At 41.1% G+C, this 27,380-nt stretch overlaps 1 protein-coding gene across 2 annotated transcripts in view; it reads right to left on the bottom strand.

The window, feature by feature from the left end:
• The window catches only part of CFAP251 (cilia and flagella associated protein 251), a 2,280,288-nt gene that overhangs the window by 1,255,756 nt on the left and 997,152 nt on the right, over positions 1-27,380 (bottom strand). For both annotated transcript variants that reach the window (XM_044068613.1, XM_044068614.1), the window contains one exon: positions 1,903-2,120. In XM_044068613.1, the coding sequence (XP_043924548.1) occupies positions 1,903-2,120 (218 nt within the window). The remainder of the gene's footprint in view (positions 1-1,902; positions 2,121-27,380) is intronic.

Here is a 27,380-nt window from a genome sequence, read left to right as displayed (position 1 = left end):
AAGTGTAATGTTAAGTCAGTCCATTTCTGGTGGACTGGATTTGTTGTGCACTAACAGTCACTGCTGGTGAAATGCACACGCTGGAATGGATGCTTGCAATAGTGGATTATGCCGTTTACCAGTCTCTGCAATACAAAAGCTGGAAGTGGTCTGGAAAAAATATTTGAGATGTTAAAGTTTATGGAAAGGAGGATGCAAGTGAGTGCCAAATCATGATTTTATAAAACTTAATTTCAAAGATAATACTACAGCCTATAATGGCAAATATTCTTAACCTTCATTGCACTGTCCAGTTAAAGCACATGATTTCTTGCATAACCTTCTTCTGGTCAGAAGGTACAGTACTTCAAGAAATAATCATTCACTACCAATTCACTTGCACAAGACTGTACTACTTTTAGAGTTAATAATTTGTCAGTTTTAGTTAAAGTAAAACGGTTTCCAAAATGGGGAATTTTTATTGTAATACCTGATATATTGAATGTTTCTGAAATGAGATGAACACGTCTCTCTACAATTTGCTGTACTTCCCACTAACTGCTGGGTTCATTCATTGTTTGAAAGAGAAAGACAAATATGCACCAACCAAACCTGTGAAATGACATATAGATATATCCACCGGGGCTATTTAGTTTGGTAACAGCAGAAAAACTGTTTGCAGGATTTGACTTGAAATATTAAAGTTCTGAAAACAATACTTTGAAGAAAAATGTACTTACATACAAATATATACCTACACATAGCAGCCTACTGCACCCTGCAGATGCGCCTCACCTTTTACATACATGCTACTCATCAATTCCTGGACTTCATTCTCCAGAATTTAGCACTTTTAAAATCCAGTAACTATTCCAGGAAATAATTACACCTATCCACATTCTTTCATTTAAGATCAATTTATTCATGTCTAGGTTATACCTCAATCCTTTCAACTGACGTACATTTTTTGGTTTCCCCGTCTTTTGTTCTTGGCTCTGTGTCTTCATAATCCACTGTGATTGTCTTGTATACCTGTATCATGTTCCCTCTTCCCTTCCTGGATTTGTGACAGCATAGTCTGGAGCATCTCTCTTTAGAGACCACTAACAATCCACTGGTCTTCTTTTAAGCTCTCTCAGTTAAAGTCCCTCCTTCTGCTTTGTAGGGGCTTTGGAACCAGACAGAGTTCAAAATTGACCAAAGGTGAAATGCTGACATCCTGCAGGAGGTATATTACATGTTCATGCTAATCTGCAGACCCACAATCCTTGTGACTATTCTTTCAGACTACTTCCTAACATACCAAACCATAAGAATTACACTACATTAAAAATTACTGAAGCGCTGCATTGATAAGCTTCCATCCCCACCATTTTGCAATTCATCCTCCTCAACAATTAATAAAAAAATCCAAGGATCTGTAGTTTTACTTTAAATTATTTTCACACTTTTAAAGATGAAGGATTGCAGTGACAATACAAATGGCAAATGGTGCATAACAGCACAGATGTTATTAACAAGATTTACTGCATGCCAATAGAGCTGGATGATATCTTGACAGTGTGAATGGGAACAGACCACAGAAACTAAATTAGAGTTCATATAACAGCTCTGCCTTCCATCTATGTGCATAATGTATGAGAACAGATTAGCACCTTTGCTTTAAAAAAACACCAACTTCAAGGCTGCCGGCGGTTTTGCAATTACACTGGTGATATTGAAGGAGAAAATACCCACACTTAATGAACTGGAAGGGTTGTCAAAAAAGTCATTCACATAATCCACCACAGATTATATACAGCTATCATTCATTTGTATGAAAGCATAAAACTGTCTCAATAATATACGTCTGTCATTGCTGTAAGAAATGAAAATTAATTAAAAGAACAAAAGTATCTTTGAGAAAGGCAATTTATCATTTACCTGTCAGACACTGTAAGCACAGTAATTTCATCTTTTTGCATAGGTACCAGTTTAATAGCTTTTTTATTGTGCGGTTTTATTTCTGTTTCTGCTGGAGCATTTGAAATCTGGATGGCATCCCAGACAACCAAATTTCCCACAGAAGTTGCCGTAAGAGCTTGTGAAATGGTGAAATGGAAAATGGACTGAGTGAACTTCCCCACAACTTTGTTGAATGTCTGTAGAAAGATAAGAAAAAAGAAAATAAGATCAGTTCTATACACATCAAGTTTTCATCTGTCAGTTGAGTCTGATCCAAGAAGAGTTAATAAAATTTCTTTAAAAGTCATAAAACATCAAGATTTATCTGCTGAAGACACTAACTTCAAGGCTGCCGGAGGTCTTGCAATTACACTGGTGATATTGAAGGAGAAAATACCCACTCTTAATGAACTGGAAGGATTGTCAAAAAAGTTAAAAATCTTGCTTTTTTCCCACTTTCTGAAAGTTAAGAAAGTTCAGTTACAGATTTGCTGTTCCGAACTGTTTGGAAGTTTCTAGAAGGCCAGTGCTTGCTTGGGCTAAAGGGAAGTCTCTGTGTTCACCAGTGGCAGTGGTTAACACTGAACAGCCTGCCTGTCCCTGTAGGAGTGGTTACTGCCTAAAAGCTGTAGTTTTATTGGCCATTTTGGGTCAACTCTAAACTCCTTGATCTCTCTCTCTCTCTCTTAAAACCCGGCTGCCTCATAGTTTTGGCGTCTTTCCTGGCTTGCTAGTTGTTCCTGAAGCACCTACCAAGGGGAGAAAACGCTGAGAGAAGAAAAGGAGCAACTTTTGTGATTTTAAGTATTTTCTTCTGATTTTTTGTTAAGTTTTACTACTTTGCTGCCTACTTTTCGGCATTTTCCAGCTTGCTAAAGTTTATATCTGTAACAGTAACAGGACTTGGAACACATCTAGAGCCTGTTTATTACATTTCCTGTGTTGCACTTAATTTAAAATCGTTTTTTTTTTTTTATCTCTAAAAACTGCATTTTACCAGATTTTGGCCTAGCACTCAAGTGTGGGGTCATTTATTGCACTGTTTTGAATATTTTGCTGCATGTGTATCTCTGCTACCTTTAAACTACAACAAAAAAGAAAAAAAAAATAATCTTGCTTTTTTTCCACTTTCTGAAAGTTAAGAAAGTTCAGTTACAGATTTGCTGTTCTGAACTGTTTGGAAGTTTCTAGAAGGCCAGTGCTTGCTTGGGCTAAAGGGAAGTCTCTGTGTTCACCAGTGCAGTGGTTAACACTGAACGGCCTGCCTGTCCCTGTAGGAGTGGTTACTGCCTAGAAGCTGTAGTTTTATTGGCCATTTTGGGTCAATTCTAAACTCCTTGATCTCTTTCTCTCTCTTAAAACCCTACAACTCTCTTTTTGTGTGGTTTTGTGCACTGAGCAGCATCGGGCAGCACCGCCTAAACAGGTTTAAACTATTCCAGGCTCCACAAAGTCTGCTTCTCACTTTTTCCCTTAGAACTGTTCAAAAATCACTCTATTCTCTTTCTAAAGCCCTGCACTTGCTCAGCTCTTATAAGGAAACACTAACTAACTAAAGCACTACACCCTCCTTGACTTCTCATAAGTATTAGGCTCCCGATTGGTCCTTCCTGATCAAGTGAAAAATCAGTTCCCTTCCCTAATCTGATCAGCAAAAAAACAGTTCCCTATACTAATCTGGTATGTCCAAGGGTCAATTTCAGGGTTACTCTCCAGTCCAGCTGGTGAATCTGGGAATTTTGAGGCAATGTTATAATTGCCTTATGTACACAGACAACCCTCTCCTCCTTCCAACAAACTCTAATACATGTGAGAGATGCAGTTAGACAGCCAAACTGGAGGCAGAGCTCTCTCAACCCAAGACTGGCACAGTCAGTCAGGAGGAAAAGATAACCACCCGCACCACAAATCCAGTCTCACACAGACCTATTGCATCTGCATACCCAACACATAAACACACAAAAACATACTCGGAAGCTCTAAATAAAAATCTGCCTAAACAGCAAAGACCTCCACGAATCACATATCTCACAAAATCAGTGTGCCTCAACACTCACAGCCCTTAAGGCCAAACAACACACCAAATACACTTGTTATAGGGGACTCTATTGTCCGGCACACTGACGTCCCGCTCACCAGACTGAACAAGGAGAAGGTCACTGTAAGCTGCCTGTAGGGTGCCAGGATCCGCCACATAACGCAAGCACTCAGGCTACTCCAAAGCAAGTACAAGTATGACTCTGTCATTGTCCATGCTGGTGTAAATGACCTGAGACGTACCTCCCTGGACTACATGACAAGAAACATAGAGGAGCTCTCTGATCATGTAGCCCAGGCTGGTATGACCCTGACCTTGAGTAGCATCTTGCCCTCACCAAGAATGATGCCACAGTATAACGAAAAAATGATCAGTTTCAACAATTGACTAAAGTATTGGTGTCATTCAAAGGGGATCCAATGTCTGTCAGCCTGGGATGACATGCTCGACAAGCCACGTTGCTTCGCTAGGGACGGCTTGCACCTGTCACCCTTAGGCTTTCGTATACTGGCCAAATCTCTTGCCACCCCCATAGTGCCTTTTTTAGGCAAGGCTCAAAGGACAAACCCACCTCCATAGACAACCCAAGGATAAAAAAACTAAATGTAATGCTACTCAATGCCAGAGGTCTAAACCTCAAGATGCATGCACTCGAGGCTCTCCTCAGTATGGAGAAAATCGATGTCTGTGCAGTAACAGAAACCTGGCTCAAGGCTCCTGAGAGCACCCCAGCACTACCAGGTTATAACTCATACCATGCGTTTCGGCCCCAAAACTCGGACCGATGCACAAAAGGAGGGGGGTATCTATATTCATCAAAGATACCTACACCTCCAGGTTAGTGGCACTCCACGAAGCATCGGAAACCATCCATGTGCAACTAACAGCGGGCAAAACTGCCTTTCAGTTTGTAGCCTGCTACAGAACACCCTCCCTATTACAGGAACCTCACTTGGCATTCCTGAGAACACTGGAGAATATGAAAGTTTCTCCAAACACTATGTTATTGGGTGACTTCAACTACCCAAACATTGACTGGGAAAACTACTCAAGTCCAAACACCTTCGCCCAGTGGTTCCTTGAATTTATAAACTCTAACGCGATGGAACAACTGGTCACCACTCCCACAAGAGGAAACAACATATTGGACCTGGTCATCACCAACATGGGGACTCTGTTCCACACCAGAGGTAAACCCCTCATTGGTAAGATCAGACCATAAACAAATTTCCCTGGACATCCATATCCCGTCCCCACCCACAGCCAAGGAAATCACTGTAAAGAATTTCTCAAAAGCCAACTTTGCACTTCTCAAGACTGAGGTGGAATCCTTCAAAGGCCCCGGGCCAGAGGATAATACAGCCCAATCCGCAGAATCCTTTACAAATGCATTCTAAGAGCACCTGCAGGAATGCATGGATCGTGCTATCCCAAATAAAACCAAGACTCACTCCTCCAAAAACAGGAGACCTGTCTGGTGGACCCTGGCCATAAATAAGCTATACAACAGAAGGAGGAAGCTACTACATGACAGAGCAAAATCCCAAAAAGGGAAGGCATCTCTGATCAGTATTAGCAAGAAACTTCGATCCCTCATAAAATCATCAAAGGCCAGTTTCGAAAGAAAAACTGCCCTAGACACTAAAGATAATCACAAGGCCTTCTTTAGTTATGTCAGGAATATGGGTGCAAACTCCCAGATATGCTCTGAATTGTTGCATAACGGTACAAAATATACCGAACCTACAGACATAGCCAACATCCTGGCAGACAGATTCAGCGCAAACTTCTCCCCCCCTTTCCCCCCAAAGGAGCAAATGCATATCTCAACTGAATGTAACCTTCCTGACATCACAGATGCACAGGTGAAAGCTGCCCTCTCCAAAGCAAAAAACACAGCATCTATGGGACCAGACGATATCCCAGGCTGTGTCTTACACGAGCTCCAAGAAGAACTGAACCCTCACATTAAGTCACTGTTCAAACTGCCTTACTACAGGATATGTACCCAAAGAATGGCGTACAGCTACAGTGGTCCCACTCCACAAAGGTGGTGCCACAACAGACCCCAGGAACTATCGCCCCATAAGCCTGACTAGTCTGGTCTGTAAAGCTATGGAGCATATTATCATGGAACTCATAAACAAAGACATTGGGAGCCTCCGGACACTGGGACCTACCCAATTCGGCTTTGTTAAGGGCAGATCTTGCCTCTTAAACCTAGTTGATTTCTTTGAAACAGTTACCAAAGCCATAGATGAGGGCAAGGTAGTCCACACAGCCTACCTGGACCTCGCAAAAGCCTTCGACACAATACCCCACTCGGGCATCATAAATAAGCTTACCAGCTTAAATATCAACCCCTATATCACAAGATGGGTTGCAAACTGGCTCAGGCATAGAACCCACATGGTCAGAATCGCAGGTGCCATGTCCAAATCCAAACCAGTTACAAGTGGCGTCCCACAGGGCTCAGTTCTGGGACCTCTCTTGTTCGGTATATATTTCTCTGAGGTTCAGGCTAACACGGGGGGATTATGGCTGACAAAGTTCGCAGATGACTGCAAACTGGGGGCCATAATTGACTCTCCAGCTGACACAAGCATCCTCCAAAAGGGTCTCACAGAGACAGATACTTAGTGCCAGAGCCACGGCCTCAAGCTAAATGCTAAAAAGTGCATAGTCATCCCCTTTGGGAAAAACAAGGTGCCCACAAATTACCACATAGGTGGTAATCCATTAAGTACGGAAGAAGTAATTAGAGATTTGGGGACCAAAGTAGATAGTAATCTCTCCATTGATAATCATGGTGCCAAAGTGGTTAGAAAGACCTTCTATATAGCCCACCTTATCACGAAAGGGTTTGCATCTAGATCAAGAGAGGTCATTGTGGCCCTCTACTCGTCACTCATCAGGCCCATAAATGAATACAATGCCCCTTTTGGGATGTACCTTACCCGACACCTGCAGCAACTGGAGAGACCCCAAAAGTACCTCACCAAGAGGATCATGGGCTACAAACAGATGTCCTATGCAGCTCGACTAAAGAAATTCCAGCTCTACTCAGTTGCTTACCGCCTACTCAGAGGCGATCTATGCCTGACATACAAAGACATGTCAAACCCAGAATTAATGGACATGCTCCACCTCAAAAATCCAAGTCCCTTAGAACTACACGCTCCAGGGACTTAAACCTCAGCACAAAAATAAATAGGACATGCTGGAGGAACAGATTCATTTCCCAGAGGATCCCCTCACTCTGGAATAGAATCACAATTCATGTAAGACATAGCCCCTCGCTGACCCTCTTCAAGCGAAATCTGGACGCATGGATGGGAAATCGCAAATTCACCCCTGGGATCTCTTCTATGTCCCTGCTAGACAGAGGCACAGTAAACTAATCTTAAAGGGTACCTTCTGTGACCTACTTTACAGAGGCACAGTAGGCTAATCTAATAGGGAGGCGGAAGCCAAATACACTCTGGCTAGGCTTATAAATGCCCTAGGGCAGATAGCCTAGTATCTACCTATGAACCTATAAGACAGGAACAGGATTTTTTGAAAGAACCCATTTGAAATGTCTACCCTTATTCTAAAAAGACAGAGTCCCCTCTGAATTAGGGGAAAACAGCTGTCTGAATACTGTCTTCAAGGGAATCCTCTGTTAGCAAAAAAAAAAAAAAAACATTCTGTTTAAATGGGGAATAAAAACTTTCTAAATACATTCTAGTAACACATGTAAATAAAATTAGACTTTTTGAGTTTATGACGATACTGTTTTACATAATGAATTTCTTTGTAATGTCACGTACGTGAACTTTTTTGATGCCACATGAAAATTAATGCCATTCCACACAAGAGTTTCAAGAATCCCCAGTCCTTTATAAATGAGATTAGATGTAATTTTTCTTCAGATTTCCATTACTTGCGTCAAACCTCCTGTTATAGTTAAATCCCAGAATGTACTCATGTTCAGCTTTATACTTCACAGTGCAGAAAACACAATCTACTATGTAGTTTCCTGTTTTCAAGATCAGTTTTACACAAGAGCAACTCAAATATTTTCTGACTGATAACAACTGTGTGTGTGTGTGTGTGTGTGTGTGTGTGTGTGTGTGTGTGTGTGTGTGTGTGTGTGTGTGTGTGTGTGTGTGTGTGAGCACATGTGTATGTGCACCGTGCGCATACACGCATCATTTGTACTAATGGAGAACAGCTTCACCTGCAAATAAAATTTCACCACAATTAAAAAAAACTCGAGCGGTTTTGTTTCATCTCTAATATTACTTTAGTGTGTGATGCTACATGAATGGCATTTGTCTTTATAACTCTGATTTATGACAACAGTATGGCAAGTCTGGGCATATGACCATAGTTTCTTTTATGGTAAACACACAATGCTGTACAAGTGTTCCTTACTACTGTCAGGGATCTATTAATGAGTTTCTACTTTTCTACCACTAACATAAGCATACAGTTTTGCCAAAATGTGGATAATCTGTAAAAAGGTGTCTAAGCATGCTCATTATTTGTTGCAAGCTATATTATTATGCACTACAATTATCTTTGTTGCAAAGTTTGTTAATGATTTACAGATGGCAAATATGCATTCTGTGAGCTCTATAATAAAATACTTATTAAAGTGGTATTATTTATCAGAAATAATTTGTAAGAATATGCACAATCATCTCATGCCTTTTAAGTGGCCAGTATTGCTGCTTCTTAACGAAACTTCACAAGTATGCTATAAATGGAACAGGTAAGAGAAAAACGTTCCAGATTCTACTGTTCATGCAGAGCAAGTAACCATTCTGAGAGCCTTAGATTGCACCCATACCGCTGTATTTATAAAATTCATTCAGTCCTCCCAATATCAATGTTTTCATATTCAAGGTTGTGAGGTTACCAGAGTCGCTCTTAGTACTCCATTTGTTCGAGGCAGATAAACTAATACTGAACAAGATGTCAGTCTATTGCAGGATACACATCAAAGGCAACCTGGAATGTCATAATTTCACCTATTGCACAACTTTGGAAGGAAAGTGGAATGTCTGAGTAAAAACCATAGAAACACAGGGAAAAATAAAATATGTTAAAAGCAGACAACTGATACACAAACAAAACAAAACAAAAATAACAGTCTGTTGACTTCAGCATAACTCTATTAAAATACATGTATGCACTTTCATCTCAAAAAAAAAAAAAAAAAAGAGAGAGACCTCTTCAGAGAAAAGTCTTCTCTGTTTTTTTGGAAACAAAAGCACATACGTGTATTTAATACAAAGTCACTCTAAAGTCTCTGGACTGATTGTTTTGTTTTAATATTACTGTTTTTATAAACACAATGAGGACATTCAGTCTCCACAAAGAAGGTATCCCAGACAAGAACTGAAATGAGGAAACAGGTGCTATAAGGCTGCATTGCTAAATGTTGGCCATTACTTTGCTCCATTTTATAAAATTACACAGAGTTGCTCAATAAAAAAAATATCAGATAAGCCATTTGTAAAAAATAAAAAAATATTTGTAGCACAGGACCGCTTTAATGCTCTGGGTTGTCACCATTCTGTTTAACAAGAGGTAATATGGTATTCACATTGCCATTGTTAGTGCTTTTCTATATCATAATTGCCCATTTACATTAAAAAGTCTTTTTTTCATTCCTGTGGTTTCTGATTCTCCCATATTTTTCAGTCATAAACATATCACCCTCAAATGTCTGCTATATTAACCACTATTTTAGCTTTGTTTTGCTTGTGCAAGGAAATATGTTGGGATCAGTGGCACTAAGTCTAGTCTTAATGAAATTTAAGGCATAGCAGCTGCTGCTTAAAGAAATGGGTTGGTATTTTTTTTCCATATGTGCAAAAACTAAAGGGACAAACAGAGATGACAAACGTTTGCCAGTAGAAAAGAAGAAGCAAAGCTGAGTGACCACTGCTACAGTTGCTACAGCAACATGTGCACTTCCTTGTTCTCCTAAAGGAGCTGTCTTGCTCTTCAACTCTGTTACTAGATGCATTGTTTCAAAGAGCAAGGCGAACTCAAAATAATAAACCATGGTGTTGCTTTATTCTCTTCAGGGTGTTATTTTCTAAAAATGAAGTGGCAGTTAACCAGAAAATGTTTTAATGTTTCAAGACTGTTGCAGAGTTCATTAATTTAAACTTTCCTCAATACAATTTGTGGGATTTTTTTATATATTTTTCTGATAAATGGTTCCCTTAGGATTCATGGCAATTATAATGTAGTAATGCAAAACCACTGAAATAAAGTGGTTCCCTATAATATTTCCAGTAATCATTTGCTTACACTGCTTCTATTACATAGACTTAGCAATGAAAGCATAAGGAAGTGCGTTCCATTTACATAAAAACAAAATAGTTAAGAGACATGCATCACAAAGGAGCCTTCTCGATATAATATGGTATTTGTGCAAAAAGATAATCATGTCAAAAAGAAAACAATGTTATTTTGCCACATATGATCTTTCATTCATTCTCTATTTACCCACTTTATCTAACTTAGGGTCATAGGGGCAGAATTATGTCCTAGCACTCAATGAGCAGAAGGCAGAAAATTAATCCTAGATAGGATCTGATATAATTTTTGAAATGAATAATAAAAAGAAGAAATAAAACCAACTGATGCTTTAAACTGCAGTGGGGTTGCCATTTACTGTGGTCATTTGTTTATAGTCACACCATGCCAAAAACAAACAAATAAATAAACAAAATAAAATGATGGTGAAACTTTCTGAAAGATTTGGTTCTGTCCAAGTAAAACCTCAATTGTCTATGTACATCAAGAAAATGCATTAAGTATTCCCCCTTCTTTGACAATTCAGGAACAAACACTGGTAAGTGAATGGAGTGATTCAAATTGTTCTCAGTAACCACCTTAGAAAGGAAAGAAGGATCTGTGTGGAGGGAAATCTAATCTTTATAGAAGATCAATTACAGAGGTACTGCTGAGGGGGACTGCAGCTCTGATACCCACTTGGTGGACGTACTCATAACTGCCACCAGGAATAACGTCTTCCAAGATAAAAACTTGAAGTCAACCATACAAGGAGGTTCAAAAGGGGGCACAGCCAACATTTACAGCAAGAAAGGCAAGTCCCACCGAGGGACAGGGTCCTGGACCAGAGGACATAATAAAGAGGTACCCTTATGGAAGGCCTTCAAAATTCTAAGAGCTACTAAACGCATATTATCTCTACCAATGTGGAAATTGGAAATGGCTGTCAAGTGCACCGTAACAGTAGAATAACTAGAGCCCAAGTGAAACAAATCTGCTAGGAAAATGCCCTCTACAGTGGCTGAAAAAGGATCCAAACCCTTAGAGGAAGCAAACAAGTAAAACATTTCCACTTCCTGGTATGCGCAGACATTTTCTGAGAGGAAGACAAAATATGCACCACTCTGTTCAAAAAAGAAACTGAAGAAACCATACAGTCAACTTGGGGGTCTCAAGGTTGGCTGAGTCTAGACCCACCAGGTGACAGACACAGGGTACTTCAGAAGAAGCCGAAGGAAGGGGACCCACACCTGATGGATTCAAAAGGGGCCAATGAGGATTACAATCACTCTGCAATGGGCAGCCTTCTCAAGAAACTGTATTATCAGTGGAGTTGGGGAATATGAGTACAGGAGATCTGGGCATCAAGCATACAGAAAAGCATCCCTGGGTGACTTTCCCTGAAGAGGGACTAAGGCATAAGAGCTGCTGCACTTAGTACTGCAAGGGGGTGTAAAGAGATCACAACATGGGGTGCCCCTGTGCCAAAAAATCCGAGCAGCCACTATCAGGTTCAGGGATCACTTGTACAGAAAGAGAATGCTCCTCCTCAAACTATCTGCTAACATATTGGATCTCCTCGGAATGTGCATTGCAACCAGAAAACACTGAAATGAAATCGCCAACTGACAAAATCTTGTGACCTTTTGACAAAGAGGATAAGAATGGGTTCCCCGCATTTGTTCAGATGCTATATCACAGACATGTTGTCGGTCTGAACTGAAATAACACCCCTGGGGAAAAAATCTTGAAAAGCCTGCAATGCAATGAGGACCATGCTCATCTCCAAGACACTGATGTGATGACTAGCCTTGGTATTGGACCAGGTCCCTTGGATGGTCTTCCCTTCTAAAAGCCCCCAACTTCCACCCCAGAAGACAAGCCCTCATTGTGACCATGTCCAGAGGGGGGAGAACAAACCATCTCCTGGTGGATACCAAGAGAAACCAACCACCACCTGATTTGATTCCAACAGGCCTCTGTCAATGCAATGGGAACTCTATCGGCTGTGTCAGATAAGACCATTACAACACCGATGTCCACTGCAGAACCCTCATGTAGTATCTGGCAAGGGGAACAAAGCAAATGATGAGCACCATGTTTGCCAAGAACTTGAGAAAAAGATAAGGTAGGGGCTGACATTCTGGAGACTGGAAGCCTTGCAATCTGAAAATCAGTGTCCAAGTAGCAAACTATGGACTCTGTTAACTTCATAGGAAGAAGTTTGGATTGTTGGTACTTGACCGTGATTCACAAGAAGTTGCATAGCTGGAGTAAGGTGTCCCTGGCTCTGATTAATGGCGGCCTCATGGAGGCAAATCAAGAGACAATCATCCAGATAAGGAAAGACCTGATCCCCCCCCTCAGCCTGAACCAGGCTATCACAACTGCCATACACTTGGTGAACACCTAGGTGGCAGTGGTGAGACCAAAGGGCAGCAATCAGAATGATAATGATTGGCTCCGAGCCAAGCAATGAAACCTCCAGAATCATATCGCAATCTTTATATGATGGTAGGCAATATTGAGGTCGATCAAGCACATTCAGTTGTCCTTCCTCAAGAGAGGTAGAATGGACTGCACTGAATATGGTCTGCTTGATTCATAGGTATGTACTAGGCTAATGGCCCTGGGGCCTGTACAAGCCTAGCCATAGGATTACCCTAGCATCGCGCCACCTGACCTTAGTTCCCAGTGCCTCTGTCAAGAAGAGCCACTGGAGGTATCCCCGGAATGAATTTTCTATTTCCCATCCACTCATCAAGATTTCTTTTGAAGAGGGTCAGCGGGGTTCTCTGCTTGACATGTATGGAAAGTCTATTCCACAGCATTGGCAGTCTCTGGGTTATGAACCTGTCCCTCCAGTACATTCCTTTGATTGTGGTAATGAGGTTGAGTTCTCTGGAGTGTGTGGTGCAGAGGGAGTGGGATTTCTTTAGATGTAGCATTTCTAACAGAACTGGGTCAGACATGGCTTTGTAAGTCAAGCAGACATCGCCTCTAAGTAGGTGATATGAGACAGAGAATAGTTGGAGTTTTTTGAGTCTGTCCATATAGGACAAGTGTTTAAGGCCTAGGATCCTCTTTGTGAGGTACTTTTCCGCCCCTCCAGTTGTTGCAGGTGTTTAGTGGGGTGCATGCCAAATGGGGCACTGTACTTGATGATTGGCCTAATGAGGGAAGAGTAGAGACAGACAATGACCTCTTTCTTCCTGGATGCAAAACCCTTAGTAATGAGATGTGTTACACAGAAGGACTTTCTGACCACAGTGGCAATATGGTGATCAAAAGAGAGGTTGCTGTCAACCTGTGTTCCCAGATCTCTTATAACGCCTTCTGCGTTCACTGGCTACCATCAGTGTGGTAATTCATGGGAACCGGGTTTTTCCCAAAGGGGAAAATGACACACTTTTTGGCATTGAGCTTAAGGCCATGGTTCTGACACCAGTCGATGGTCTCAGTAAGGCCATTCTGTAGGATGTCAACATCACTTGGGGAGTTAATAATAGCTCCCAACTTGCAATCATCTGCGAACTTTGTCAGTCAGAGTCCCTTCAAGTTGGCCTGGACTTCAGAGAAGTAGATACCAAACAGGAGAGGACCCAGGACCGAACCCTGGGGGTCTCCACTCCTGACAAGTCGGCAGTCTGACTTGGAGTCAGCTACTTTCACACTGTGGGTTCTATCTGTGAGCCAGTTTGCAACCCACCTAGTGATATAGGGGTTGATGCCTAGCCTACTGTGTTTTTCTATGATTTCTGAGTGGGGAATGGTATCAAAGGCCTTGGCCAGATCAAGGTAGGCTGTATGAACCACCTTGCCTTCATCCACAGCTCTGGTGACTGACTCAAAGAAGTCGACCAAGTTGAGCAGGCATGATCTACCCTTCACAAAACCAAACTGTGTGAGATCCAGAGTTTGGAGATTCCCTATATCCTTGTTTATTAGGGCCATGATGATGTGTTCCATAGCTTTGTATATCAGACTCATCAGGCTAATGGGACGATAGTTCTCAGGGACTGTAGTCGCTCCTCCTTGGTGGAGAAGAAGGACTGTAGCAGTGCGCAATTTGGTAGGGACAAAGCCTGAGGTGAGGCTGTGATTGAACAGGGCACACAGGTGAGGTGCCAGTTCACTCTGTAGTTCATGTAGAACACAGCCAGGGATATTGTCAGGTCCCATAGAAGCTGCATTATCGGCCTTGGACAGTGCTGTTTTAATCTGTGCAGCAGTAATACTGGGAGCCTGGCAATCTACTGGTATTTTGATTGGTCCTTTGGGGGGGAGGGGTAAAGTTGGCACTGAATCTGTCGGCCAGTATATTGGCAATATCTGTTGGCTCTGTATAGGATGTACCATTGTGCAGTAGCTCAGAGCAAATCTGAGTATTGCCATGGAGATTCTTTGCATAACTATAGAAGGCCATGTGGTTGTCTTTACTGTCTGGTGCAATTCTGTTTTCACAGCTAGCTTTAGAGGATTTGACGAGGGATCTCAAATTGTTATTGTGGCTGATAAGGGAGTTTTTCCAGTCTTGGGACTTCACCTTATTCCGCATCAGTTTCCTCCTATTGTTGTAGAGTTTGTTTATGGCAGGGGACCACCAGCTTGACTTCCTTTTTTTGGAGGGGAGCATCTTGGTTCTATTGGGTATGGCGAGATCCATGCACTTGTGTACGTGTTAGTACAGTGCATTGGTGCATGATTCAGCAGTCATGCAACTATTCTCCATTTGTATGGGTGCCGTGAAGTTAGCCACCTCTGTTTTTAGGAGCCCAAAGTTAGCTTTGGAGAAGTTTTTTCATGGTGGTTATTTTTGCAGGGGGGGGGGGGGGGGGTTGGATTTCCAAGGTGATTAGTTTGTGGTTGGATCTAACCAGGAAGGAGCTGACTATTGGTGTACAGCAACATTCGCCCATGTTAGTAATGACCAGGTCAAGGATGTTGCTACCTCTAGTGGGGGTAAGAATGAGCTGGTCCAGGGCATCAGAATTAATGAACTCCAAGTTAATGAAGGGGTAGTTGAAGTTGCCTAGTATGAGAGTGTTAGGTTGGACCCTAATATTCTCCAGGTGCTTAGGAACGTGGAGTGTGAGTCTTGGGACATGGTTGGGAACCTATAGAAAGCTATAATCTGAATCACTGTCTTACCCAATGCTAGCTGCACCTGAAGTATCTCTGATGCATTATGTTGGGCTACCAGTCTGGAGGTGTGTGCATTCTTTATGAATATGGAAACACTACCACCTTTGGAGCTTTGGTCCAAGTTCTGGGGTCGAAAGGTGTGGAAAGAGTTACAGCCTGCTAGTGTAGGGGTGCTTTCTGCTTCCTTGAACGAGGTCTCTGTTACAGCACAAATGTCAATGTTCTCCATTTTAAGGAGTGCTTTGAGCAGATGCATTTTGAGATTTAGACTTCTAGCATTGAGCAGCATGACCCTCAGGTTGCATTTGTTTGTAGCTGTTATGGTGGTAATTTGTTCTTTGGAACACCGCCTAAAAAGGCACTATAGGGGTGCCAAGAGCCTTGGCCAATATCCGGAAGCCCAGGGGTGACAGATGCAGGCCATCTCTGGCAAAGCATTGAGGTCCATCAATCATGTCATCCCAGGCAGACAGATACTAGATCCCCAGAGTGACACCAGAAACTTAGCCAATTGTTAAAATCAGTCATCTTCTGCTTGTACTGTGGTATCTTTCTGGGTGATGGTAGGATGTTGCTCAGGGCTAGGGTCATCCACCTGGGCTACATAATCCGAGAGATCTTCCAAGTCTCTTTTCAAGCAGTCCAGGGAGGTATGTCTCAGGTCATTCACAACCACATGAACAATGACCGAGTCATATTTGTACCTGTTGTTGAGGGACCTGAGTGCGTGTGTTATGTGGCAGGTCCTGGCACCTGACATGCAGGTGACTGTTACTTTCTCCTTATTCAACCTAGCGAGTGGGACATCAGTGTGCCTCACTATTGAGTCACCTATGACTAGTGTGTTGGGCATGCTGTTTTGCCTTAAGGGCTTTGGTTGAGTGGCACACTGTTTAGGAGAGTTATGTGTCTTGTGATTAGTGTTGTGTTGTGGTGGTCGAGTGTGTTTCTGCCTTGGAGTTCTCTGCTGTTTGGGTAGATTTTTATTCAGAGCCTCTGTGAAAGTGGGTGCGTGGTTTGTGTTTTTATGTGAAGGCAGTGCTGGTACGTGTTCTGTAGGGCGATGTGTTCCATGTGGTCTGGTGCAAGTGTTGACCTTCTCCTCTTGACCAGCTATTCCGGTCTTGGCTGGAGGCTTCCAGTTTGGGTATACAAGTGCATCTCTCGCAAGTGTGAGTGTTGGGAGGTAAGAAGAAAGGGTTGTTGGTGTACATGAGGCAGTTGCTACACTGTCTCAGTGCCCAAGTTCACCAGGTTAATAGGAGAAAGCACAGGGAACTGACCTTTAGACATGCCTGGAGGGGTGGGCATTAATAAGTAGCATTGGAGCTGTTTCCTTGTAGAACGTTTAGTGCTGTTAGCACTTTTGTGTGCTACAATAATTGCTACACGATGTCTGGTAAAGTGCTAGACTAATAAGCTAGGAAAAATGCAGGAGAGGATAGAACTAGCAGATCTAAGGAAAAAAATTGCAGAGCAGACTTTGGCACTGCTCAGAAGCTTAGAAACAGTCCTGGATACAGCAAATCTGTATCTGGACTAGACTAGTTACAGAAAAGGTGGGAAAGGTTCAGCCTGCTCAAATCCAAAACTGGCCTGATGTTCTTGTTCTTCTTTGGAACCGAAAAGAACTTTGAATAGACCCCAGATCCCCGTTGGTCTGGTGGGACCTCTTAGATGACTTGAGTTTTTTTTTTTTTTTTAACAACTTTCAGATTTTGATGGCCACAGCCTTTCTCTGACAGGATATTATGTCTGGGAGATGTTTAGGATTTAAATATGGAATATCCAAAAATGGAATTGTACAGCCTCCAGACACTACTCTTACCACCCATGCAAATGAGGTGATGGCCTCCCAACCTTTCAAGTCTACAGCCAAGTGACTTATGACTGCCTCCAGAGTTGAACAGTTGAAAAACCCTTCAGGGTCACTGTGCTGGCAGTACCGCTGGCAGTGATGGGATCACCACATCTCATATTGGTGAACAGTGGTGCGGGTATTGAACTCCTGTAGCCTGTAAGCAATGGACACTAAAGAAGGCGTTTGTACTCTCAAGCAGCCACATGGTAGACATTCAGAGTTTCATATCACAATAGTTTTAAATTTTTTTGTTAGCTTAGTTAGTCAGGGAGAGCAGGCAAGGATGTCAGCAGAGGATTATGGCAAACTCACAAGGAGCCAGTTGGCTGAGATGTGCCAAGACAGAGAACTGGTGCATGCCAACCTGAATAAAGGGGAAATGATTGCAGCCTTAATTATAGCTGCATCACAGACCAGCAACCAGGAAGACAGCTAGACTGGCCTTAGGGATGTACAGCTCTCAGAAAACAGACAGCTCAACTTTTCCTCAGAGGACTTAAAAATCTATCTGGAGTTAAAGTCACTTGAACTGAAGGGCAAACATTTGGAACTAGAACCAGCAGAGAGACTGCAACATTTGGAGGCCGAAGGAAAGGAGAAACAGATGAAATCAGAATAAGCAGAGAAACTGAGATGTCTCAGTAAAAACAAAATTCCCCCAATGCTGTGGTGAACTGTCTTAGAAAAGAAACACAAAAAACAAAGACAGTAAGTTCACCTAAGCTGGCGTTCTTAGATTCAGTAAAAATAGGATCCACAGGCGAATAATATTCCAAGATCTCGATCTCCGTTTAATAAAAGCAGACAAACAAAAATAACAAAACCAAATAAAAGTCCCTTAATGTCCATACCATAAGCGCTTTCGATAAAAATCTTCTTCAGATCATAATGAAGATATGGGACTAACATTCATTTTAAATGGTATGACTCTAAGTAATCATCCAATCCACGTACACAAAAAAAATGCTTCCAACCAATCCATTAAAGCACTGTTCCACCTCATTTGCATATACTGAGCCGAACGCTTCCGTTTCCTGCCTTTTCGGATACAATTCCATAGTATGCAAATCAATAAACACTCACATCCAATCAAAAATGCAGAGATTAAAATAACAAACTTGAATGGATAGCAAGCAGACAGATGGTAATGAATTGTAATATCCGTTTACTTCCAAATTATTTCAAAACGCTTCCCTTCATAAAAGCTTCTCAAAGGGGTTTATATTCCTTAATAAATCATCCAATCCACATACACAAGAAAGATACTTTAAACCAATCCATTGAAGCACTGTTCCACCTCATTTGCATATGCGGAACTAAGTGCTTCCATTTCCCACCTTTTCAGATATAATTCCATGGTATGCAAATCAAGCAACACTCACATCCAATCAAAGATGCGAGAATTAAAATAACAAGTTTGAATGGATAGCAAGCAGACAGGTTATGATTAGTTATCATGTCTGTTTACATCCAGATGTTATGCAAACTTTTCCCTTTATAAAGACTTCTCAAAGGGATTCTATTCCTTAATAAAGCAGGCATGGTTGATCATCAAATCTTGAAAAACAGTAAATCCGTGGTCACTAGGAAATACCGTAAGCTAACCATCATTACGGTTTTCCGCCTAGTACGAGCCTATATTACTTTCATAATTTTGTAGACATAGGACTAGATATGGACAATAACCACATGAACATCCTTGATGGTATACGATGTATCAATAGGTAGCTATATGCAGGCAAAATTTCAGGAAAACATGACAACTACCGTTGCAACAATTATGAGTAAATAAACTACTGTGATATTATCACCACTGTTACGTGAAACTGAAGAGGCGTCAAAAAAAGATCTTCCTTTAGTATTAACTTAATAATAGCTGTATACCTCTTTTGATATCACCTTTATCCAGCAGATCTTAAAACTGGTTTGCAAATAAAAGGAACAAACATCTTGAGATAACCATCAATAACTTTCAATATAAACCTGCTTGTATTTGCCTATATTTTTACCTTTATGACAAATAATATACAGAATCAACCCTCTTACAATCTAGGGCATATCTGAATTAAAAGTCCCAAGACTCCATGAGCTCATAAGACAAATTTCCAAACAAGCATTTGATAGGGAGGTTATTCAGTCACAAATAGAAGTCCCATATAAATTTCGCAGAGAATTTTAGCACAAAATTCATATTCCAAAAACAGAAAATCATAGTGGCCTATGGAACATAAGAGCTCAGTAAAAGTAATATCAGTACACATTCTTAAGACAAACTTCTTGATTGGGTACATTCTTTCTTTATATTTGGCCTCTTAAATTTCAATACTGGTTTTAAAGGGATGATACTATTTAAACCTGGGGGCTGATCAGCCCTCAGATTGATTATCCATTTTGTTTCTCTTAATTCAGTTAGATTTTCAATATCACCCTTTCTTGGTCCAATAACGATATTTTCAATTGCTTTATACAAGAATGTATTGTCCTCTGTTAGCATCAACATGTAGATCTAGTGCATTATGCATATCTTTATTAATAATGTCCCTTTGATATCTTTGTATTCTTTTTTTAAATATCTGATTAGTCTTTCCTATGTAGAAAGATGGCACAAGCTTTAGAAGTTGCCAAATAAATTACATTACAAGTTATACAAGTTGCCTTGACATTGAAGATATACTTTTTGTTAGTGACTGGATGTACAAACTGATTGCTGTCATCTATCAGTGAGCAAATATTGCAATTGCCACACATGAATGTACTTTTACGTCCCTTTATTGGATTACCGTTTTGTGTGCTGGTACATAATAGCCTTTTTATATTCTTTTTGTTCTTATAACAAAACTGTGGCATTTCTCCAACAATGTTCTTTAACTGTGGGTCCTGTGTCAAAACAGGCCAAAACTGATTTATCACTCTCTGAATTTGTGAATTATCGTGCTGTAAGTCAAGGAGAATCTAGTGATGGTATTTTCTTGTTTAGGCCTATTAATCCATTTTATGAGGCTGTAAATCCTGATCTTTGTAACCTCTTTCTTTAAGATTTTTCTGTAAGAATTGTACTTCTCTACTTCGTGCTGGTTCTCGATTGCAACGTTTATAAATTTTATTGGATTCATTAGTCATAATATTTCTCGTGATATGTCTGGGGTGCATGCTACTTTTTATTAGATAATGATGCTTACATCCAAAAAACTAATGGTTTGCCTCGAACAATTTGATGTGAAAGTTAAATAAGAAGTGGTCATGTCAAGATAATTATCGAACTGTTTAAATTGCTCCTCATCACCTCTCCATAAGACAAACAGGTCATCAACAAAACGCCCATAATAGAAGATATTCCTATGCCAGGGATTGTTGGTATGTATTATATGTTGTAGTTCCCATTCTACAAGAACTAAATTAGAATAACTATTTGCATAGGGGGTACCCATGACTACCCCCCATTTCTGCAAATAGTTTTTTTCTCCATATATAAAATGGTTATTCTCCAAGATCAATTCAAGCAGGTCACAGATAACCAGAGTTTCTGCTGTGGTTTTCTTGACTGATAGCGTCCTTCTAATGGATTCTATTCCAATGCCATTCGGAATAGTGAAAAGGTTATTAACATCCAAGGTTGTTAATAAAAGATCACCTTCATTCACTCTATTTTCCATAGCTTTATTCATTTATTAAAAAAATCATCTGTATCTCTTAATACTGTTGTGTAGGAATGTAAAAGCTCTCTTAATTCATTTTCCACATACAAAGACAAATTCTCTGTGGCCCATCCTTGGCCTGAAACTATTGGACGTAGCGGAGGATCTAGAATATCTTTATGTATCTTTGGAAGTCCATTTATACATGGAATGGTCAGTTTATAAACATCTAGAAAATTAAACAGGTCCATATCAATCTGTCTTTGTAAGACCATATCATTTAAACAAGAACTAATTTTAATCATTGCTTGGGTTATTGCTGTAGATGGAACCTCAACATATGTTCTAGGATCTTGTAACATGCTCTTCATCTTATTTACATACCACGTTGTGTCCATAACCATGGCTCCTCCTTTGTCAGCTGGTCTCAAAGTAACATCATGGTTTCATGGCAGACTATATATTGCATCCTTTTCTTCAGAAGTGATGTTTCTATGTTTAATGTAAGGGTCCATTCTTAACTTTGCAACCTCATTCGTACACAGCCTAGTAAATAATTCCTCAGCTGGATGACTAACTGGTACAAAAGTGCTTGGTTTCTTTAATCTGCTATTCTGTTCCTGTTTATTGCCAAAAATATTCTTTAAAGTTACATTTCGTCCAAAACATTTCAAACCGATGACAAATTCATCCAGGTCTGATCTGAACGAAGGGATAAACGATAGTCCTTTTTGTAAAATAGATAACTCAGCTGATGTAAGAGTGTGTTTAGAAATATTAACTACTAAGGATCTTTCTCCAAATAAGGTTTCTTCCTTTTTTGATCTTGACTCTGCGATCTGTGACCTTGAATTGATTCTGTTTCAGAAAAATTGCCAAAGATGCATTCAAGGGAAGATGTGTACCATTTCTTTTGGATCTAGTTCCAGTAACCGTGGTTCCTGATACATTTCCTGAGTTAACATCCGGAACATTAACTTGTTGATCTTGTGATGTATGATTACTGATTGGGTCCTCATCTGCCATCGATGGTACTACTATAGGATTAACAACAGTTGTAATATTCATCCTTTTGCTGAATGACGTCTGAAGTCTTTGTTCTTCTGGATGCTCCTCTCTGGGCCATTCAAAGACCCTACCCTGTCTAAAGTCCATGACATCTCTATTCAATTTTTTGATCTTTTGCTCTTTCACCTTGGATTCATAAATATTCAGATTAAATTGTAACGTTTCCAATTTGTTAATCTGATAAGTGGTTAAATTCACCTTTTCTAATTCAGCCTGTTTTTCTTTAATCAGCTGTGCAATCTTTTCTTCTTCCGGTTTAAAGTACTCAAGGAGTAACTTTATATAACGAAAGTTAGTTTCTAAATTGATGGCTTGCCAACTTGCAAGTAAAGCAGGATGTTGATTCCCATAACTAGGCATACATTTTACTCGCATGCCCCTGGGTATTACACGATGATGGAGGCATGCTTCCAGGTGATACCTTTGCCAAGTCAACCTTTTTAATTTAAAGGCTACTGCTTTAACATCTTTGAATATTGTATCAAAGTTAGCATTGTCTACATCTTCTGGAGTGCTATTCAGCACAACTACCTCATTTGTATTAAACTGAAGATTCAATAATGGATTAAAACTAGCTTCTATATTGTCCATATTAGTTCCATGAATAAATTCCAAACTTGCATGGTTACTCTTATTCCTGGTCGTAGAAATGTCATTAGCCATATGCGGAGGGAGAATTGAAACAGCAAACTCAGTAAAAACAAAATTCTCCCAACGCTGTGGTGAACTGTCTTAGAAAAGAAACACAAAAAACAAAGATAGTAAGTTCACCTAAGTTGGCGTTCTTAGATTCAGTAAAAATAGGATCCACAGGCAAATAATATTCCAAGATCTCGATCTTCGTTTAATAAAAGCAGACAAACAAAAATAACAAAACCAAGGATCCACAGGCAAATAATATTCCAAGATCTCGATCTTCGTTTAATAAAAGCAGACAAACAAAAATAACAAAACCAAATAAAAGTCCCTTAATGTCCATACGATAAGTGCTTTCGATAAAAATCTTCTTCAGATCGTAATGAAGATATGAGACTAACATTCATTTTAAATGACATGACTCTAAGTGATCATCCAATCCACATACACAAAAAATGCTTCCAATCAATCCGTTAAAGCACTGTTCCACCTCATTTGAATATATACAGAGCCGAACGCTTCCGTCTCCCGCCTTTTTGGATAAATTCCATAGTATGCACATCAATAAACACTCACATCCAATCAAAACTGCAGAGATTAAAATAACAAACTTGAATGGATAGCAAGCAGACAGATGGTAAACTGAGATGTCTGGAAGCCAAAGAAAATGAGAGACAGAGGCAACATGAAAAGGAAATGCCCACTCTTCGCCAGGGTCATGGAGGCAATGGGGAAGGGAGTAACCGCACCCCAGAAGCAATAAAGGTCAGTAAATTTCTTCCTTAGTACCAAGAAGGTGATAATTTTGATAGTTTTATTCATATGTTTGAAACAGTATGCAAACAGTATTGTTGACCAAGGGCTCTGGGTACAGTTCCTCACCCCCTTCCTCCATGGTAAAGCTGTAACTGCTGTTTCTCAATTGTCTGATACTGACTGCTTAAATTATAATACAGTTAAGACTATTTATTGGAATGCTTTAAGTTAACACTTCAAGCTTATAGAAAAAGGTTTTGTGAGCATAGACACAAGGCAGATGAAACTGTATGTGATTATATTGCTGAACTAAGCACTTATTTTCATAGGTGGGTGAGTGGGTGTCAGGACACCACTTCTGAAAAGTTGGCAGACCTTTTGGTAAAGGAACAAACCCTTAGTACTTTGCCTGAGGATATGAAAATCTGGTTGGTAGACAGAGAATGCAACTCTGCAGATGAGTTGGGGGAAAAACGAGACCTATACCTAGCAAGCAGGGTATCACTGCTCAAGAAAGGGATACCCAGTGCTAAATGTTTTAAATGTAACCAGTGGGGCCATGTAGCATATAGATGTCCACGGGGGCAAGGTGGGGAACAAAATGTGAGGGGAGCCAGCAAGTGGGAATAACAGAATGTCAGTGGCAATTTGTCTGGAGACAACAAGGGTACAAAAGTACCACAAGAGGTTATATCCTATCTTAGTAGATGAGAAACAGCCCACTGCTGAGAGAGAGAGAAACAGCCTCTGACCTAACCATTGTGAAGCCTGAAATGGTTAAAGAGGGACACTACTTGCTTGGGCAGTCTACTCCAGTCAGAGCTTTAGTAGGGAACCCATTCCAAATATCTTTGGCTAGGGTTCACCTTGACTGGAAAGGTAGAAAAGGAAGCAAGAAAGTAGGTGTGTTTGAGGATATTCCTGCAGATGTACTGATAGGGAATGATTTTGATAATGCAGTACCTTGTATGGATGCAGCTAAAAGCAGTCAAGCTTGGAGACAGGCATGTGGGTCTAGTAGCCTGAGGGGACCTAAACAGACAGCACACTTGAAGCCAGGACTGGTGAGGTGGCTACTTCAGGGAGGGAGCTGTCGCTTGTCTGATCAGGATATAACAGACGAACATTCTTGGGTTCTGTTCAAGCAGCTTTATTACATGCAAACATCAGAAACGAGGCTTTGTAATTTAAACTTAAATAAACTTATAAACAGATTGACTGCCACACTCATACATGTTAACACTCTGGCTGTTGTCTCAAAATGGCACTACTGCCTTCACGTGCTCACTATTTATATGCATGTGCCTACATCTGGAAATACATACACACGCTCTGATCTACATCTTCCCTCTAAGAAATGATTCATATACAAAATGACAGTATTCAATGACATGTAATTTGCAGAAAAAAAAAGTTATGTCTTACCATAACATTCCATCTGTGTTGTTCATCTTCTTTCATGCATCACTGATGGGTTTGGTTCAGAGCCCTCGTAACTGAGTCTGCCTTTTTACCAAGCTCGCGCCAGCCGAAAAAACTCTCGAGCTAAGTCTCTACCCAGAATGCCCTTCTCCCTGTTACTTCAGATTGAGTTTGCTAGAGAAAAAGAAGTAAAGCGGAGGCCACTTCTGCGCAAATACCCTAAGGCACCACTTAGACCCAAAGCATCCCCCAGGAGCCTTTGGAAGGGAAAGGAGGGTGGGAAGTGATGAATGAAAGAAGATGAACACCACAGATGGAACGTTATGGTAAGACATAACTTCTTTATCTGATGTTATTAATCTTCTTTCCATTCATCACTGATGGGACAGAATCCCAAGCTACCTTGACATCCATGGGTGGTCCTTGTGGAAGAACATTCCACTAAGCTGAAGGCAGCTCTCCCTCTGGAGACCAAGTAAAATTTGTAATGATTCATAAAGGTATGAGGCTTAGCCCAAGTAGCTGCTGTGCAGATGTCATCCATGGAAGCCCTGGAATGGAAAGCTACAGATGTTGCCATAGATCTAGTGGAGTGAGCTTTAACTTTTGGCATAGGTTCATTACTGAGGGAACAGATGAAAAGTATGCAGTCCCTTAGCCATTTTGATAATGTAACCTTAGAAACAGCCTCTCCCATTCTGGGCCCAAAAAAAGAGATGAAAAGCTGTTCAGATTTACGGATAGATTTGGTCCTGTCTAGGTAAAATCTCAATTGTCTATGTATGTCTAAGGAGTGAAGGCAGTACTCTCCTCTATTGGCAAAATTCGGAAAGAACACTGGTAGGTCAATGGTCTGGTTTATGGAGAATTCAGAAACAACTTTGGGGAGAAAGGATGGATTCATCCGAAGTGATACTCGGACGGATAGATCCTCTTGATACACAATGCCTGCAGCTCTGAGACTCTTCTGGCAGACGTGTTGGCTACCATGAACAAGGACTTCCAAGACAAAATCTTTGGGTCACGATTTGCAGCAGGTTCAAAAGGTTTCTGGGTCAAAGACTGAAGGACTAGAGTGAGGTTCCACGCGCTGTCTGACAAGAGGCCTGATATGAGAGGTCCCCTTGAGGAAAGCCTTGCAAAGGCGTAAAGAGATAAGAGGGGTGCCATCTATAATATTGTAGAAATTGACGCTAGATGTACTCGTATGATAGAAGCAGAGGCTCCAGTATCAAAAAACTTAGCCAGTATTGAAGGACTGCAGAAACTGGAGCCGAATACCGGTCTAGCATGTCATCCTTGGACCAGATGGAGAACATTTTCCATTTATCCTGATATAGTCTTCTGGTGGATGGTTTATGAGAGGCCAGAATGATGTCTCGAACAGGTGAGGAGAGATTAGCTTGCCTAGCTACTAGTGGAAGTGGAGAAACCAAGCTGTCAGCTCGAGACTGGACAGATTTGGGTGACTCAACCCTTGGGGGTGAGTAATCAGATCTAGTAGAAGGTCCAGAATCCACAGCGGGTATACTAGGTGAGGCCGAAGGAAAGGACCAAACTTGTTGAGGCCAGAACCAGACTATGAGGATCACCGTGCATGTCAACCAAAGAACTTTCTTGAGAAATTGTGGAATCAGAGGGATGGGAGGATAAGCATAAAGAAGTCCCGTGGGCCAATCATGGATAAGAGCATCCCTTGGTGACTCCCCCTCTGGGGGAAGTAGGGCGAAATAGCTCTGCACTTGTTGTTTGATGGGGAGGAGAAAAGATTGCAGCAAGGCTGGCCCCAGAGGCTGAAGATTTCTGACACCACCTCGGGGTTGAGAGACCATTCGTGAGGCATGAGGATGCATTTGCTCAGTTTGTCCACAATCACGTTGGAGCTTCCCGGGATATGCGTTGCTATCAGAAAGCGGTTGGAAACTATCGCCCACTGCCAAATTCTCATGGCTTCTCGGCATACGGGGTAGGACTTGGTTCCTCCTTGCTTGATGATATACCAGACAACTGACATATTGTCTGACTGAACTGCAATTGTCCCGGAAGGGAGAGCAAAATGGATGGCCTGCATCACTAAGAGCACAGCTCTCAGTTCCAGAACATTGATACGCAGGTGGGCCTCTAAGGTGGACCATGTGTCTTGGACAGTCTTTCCCTGGAAATGCCCCCCCCCCCCCCAATCAGAGAAGCATGTGTGGTCACAATGGCTGTGGGCTGTGGGGAATGAAATGGGTGACTCCACAGTCCCACGTCTGGCTTCATCCACCAAAGGAGGTCCTGTTTGCAGGAGTTGGATATTCAAATCTGGTAACTGAAGGGATGATAGTTTGGGAACCACTGACGAAGGAGGAGCCATTGAAGGATCCACATATGTAGCTTTGCTAGAGGCACTATTGGGATTGAAGCTGCCATATAGCCTAGGGCCTGAAGAACTTCCCTTGCTGAGACTTCTGTTTAAGAAAGTATCACCCAGAGTTGAAGCCTTAATCAATGGAGTCTGTGAACTGGGAGTGATAACAGACAGAGGACTGGGTATTGAACACTGCTCCAAAGAACTCTATTTGTTGTGTAGGAGTAAGGTTTGATTTCTCCCAAT

The sequence above is a fragment of the Protopterus annectens genome, chromosome 4.part0 (assembly GCF_019279795.1).
Source record: "Protopterus annectens isolate FY-2018-M chromosome 4.part0, PAN1.0, whole genome shotgun sequence".
NCBI lineage: Eukaryota > Metazoa > Chordata > Ceratodontiformes > Protopteridae > Protopterus > Protopterus annectens.
This window is presented reverse-complemented; position numbering and strand designations above follow the sequence as displayed.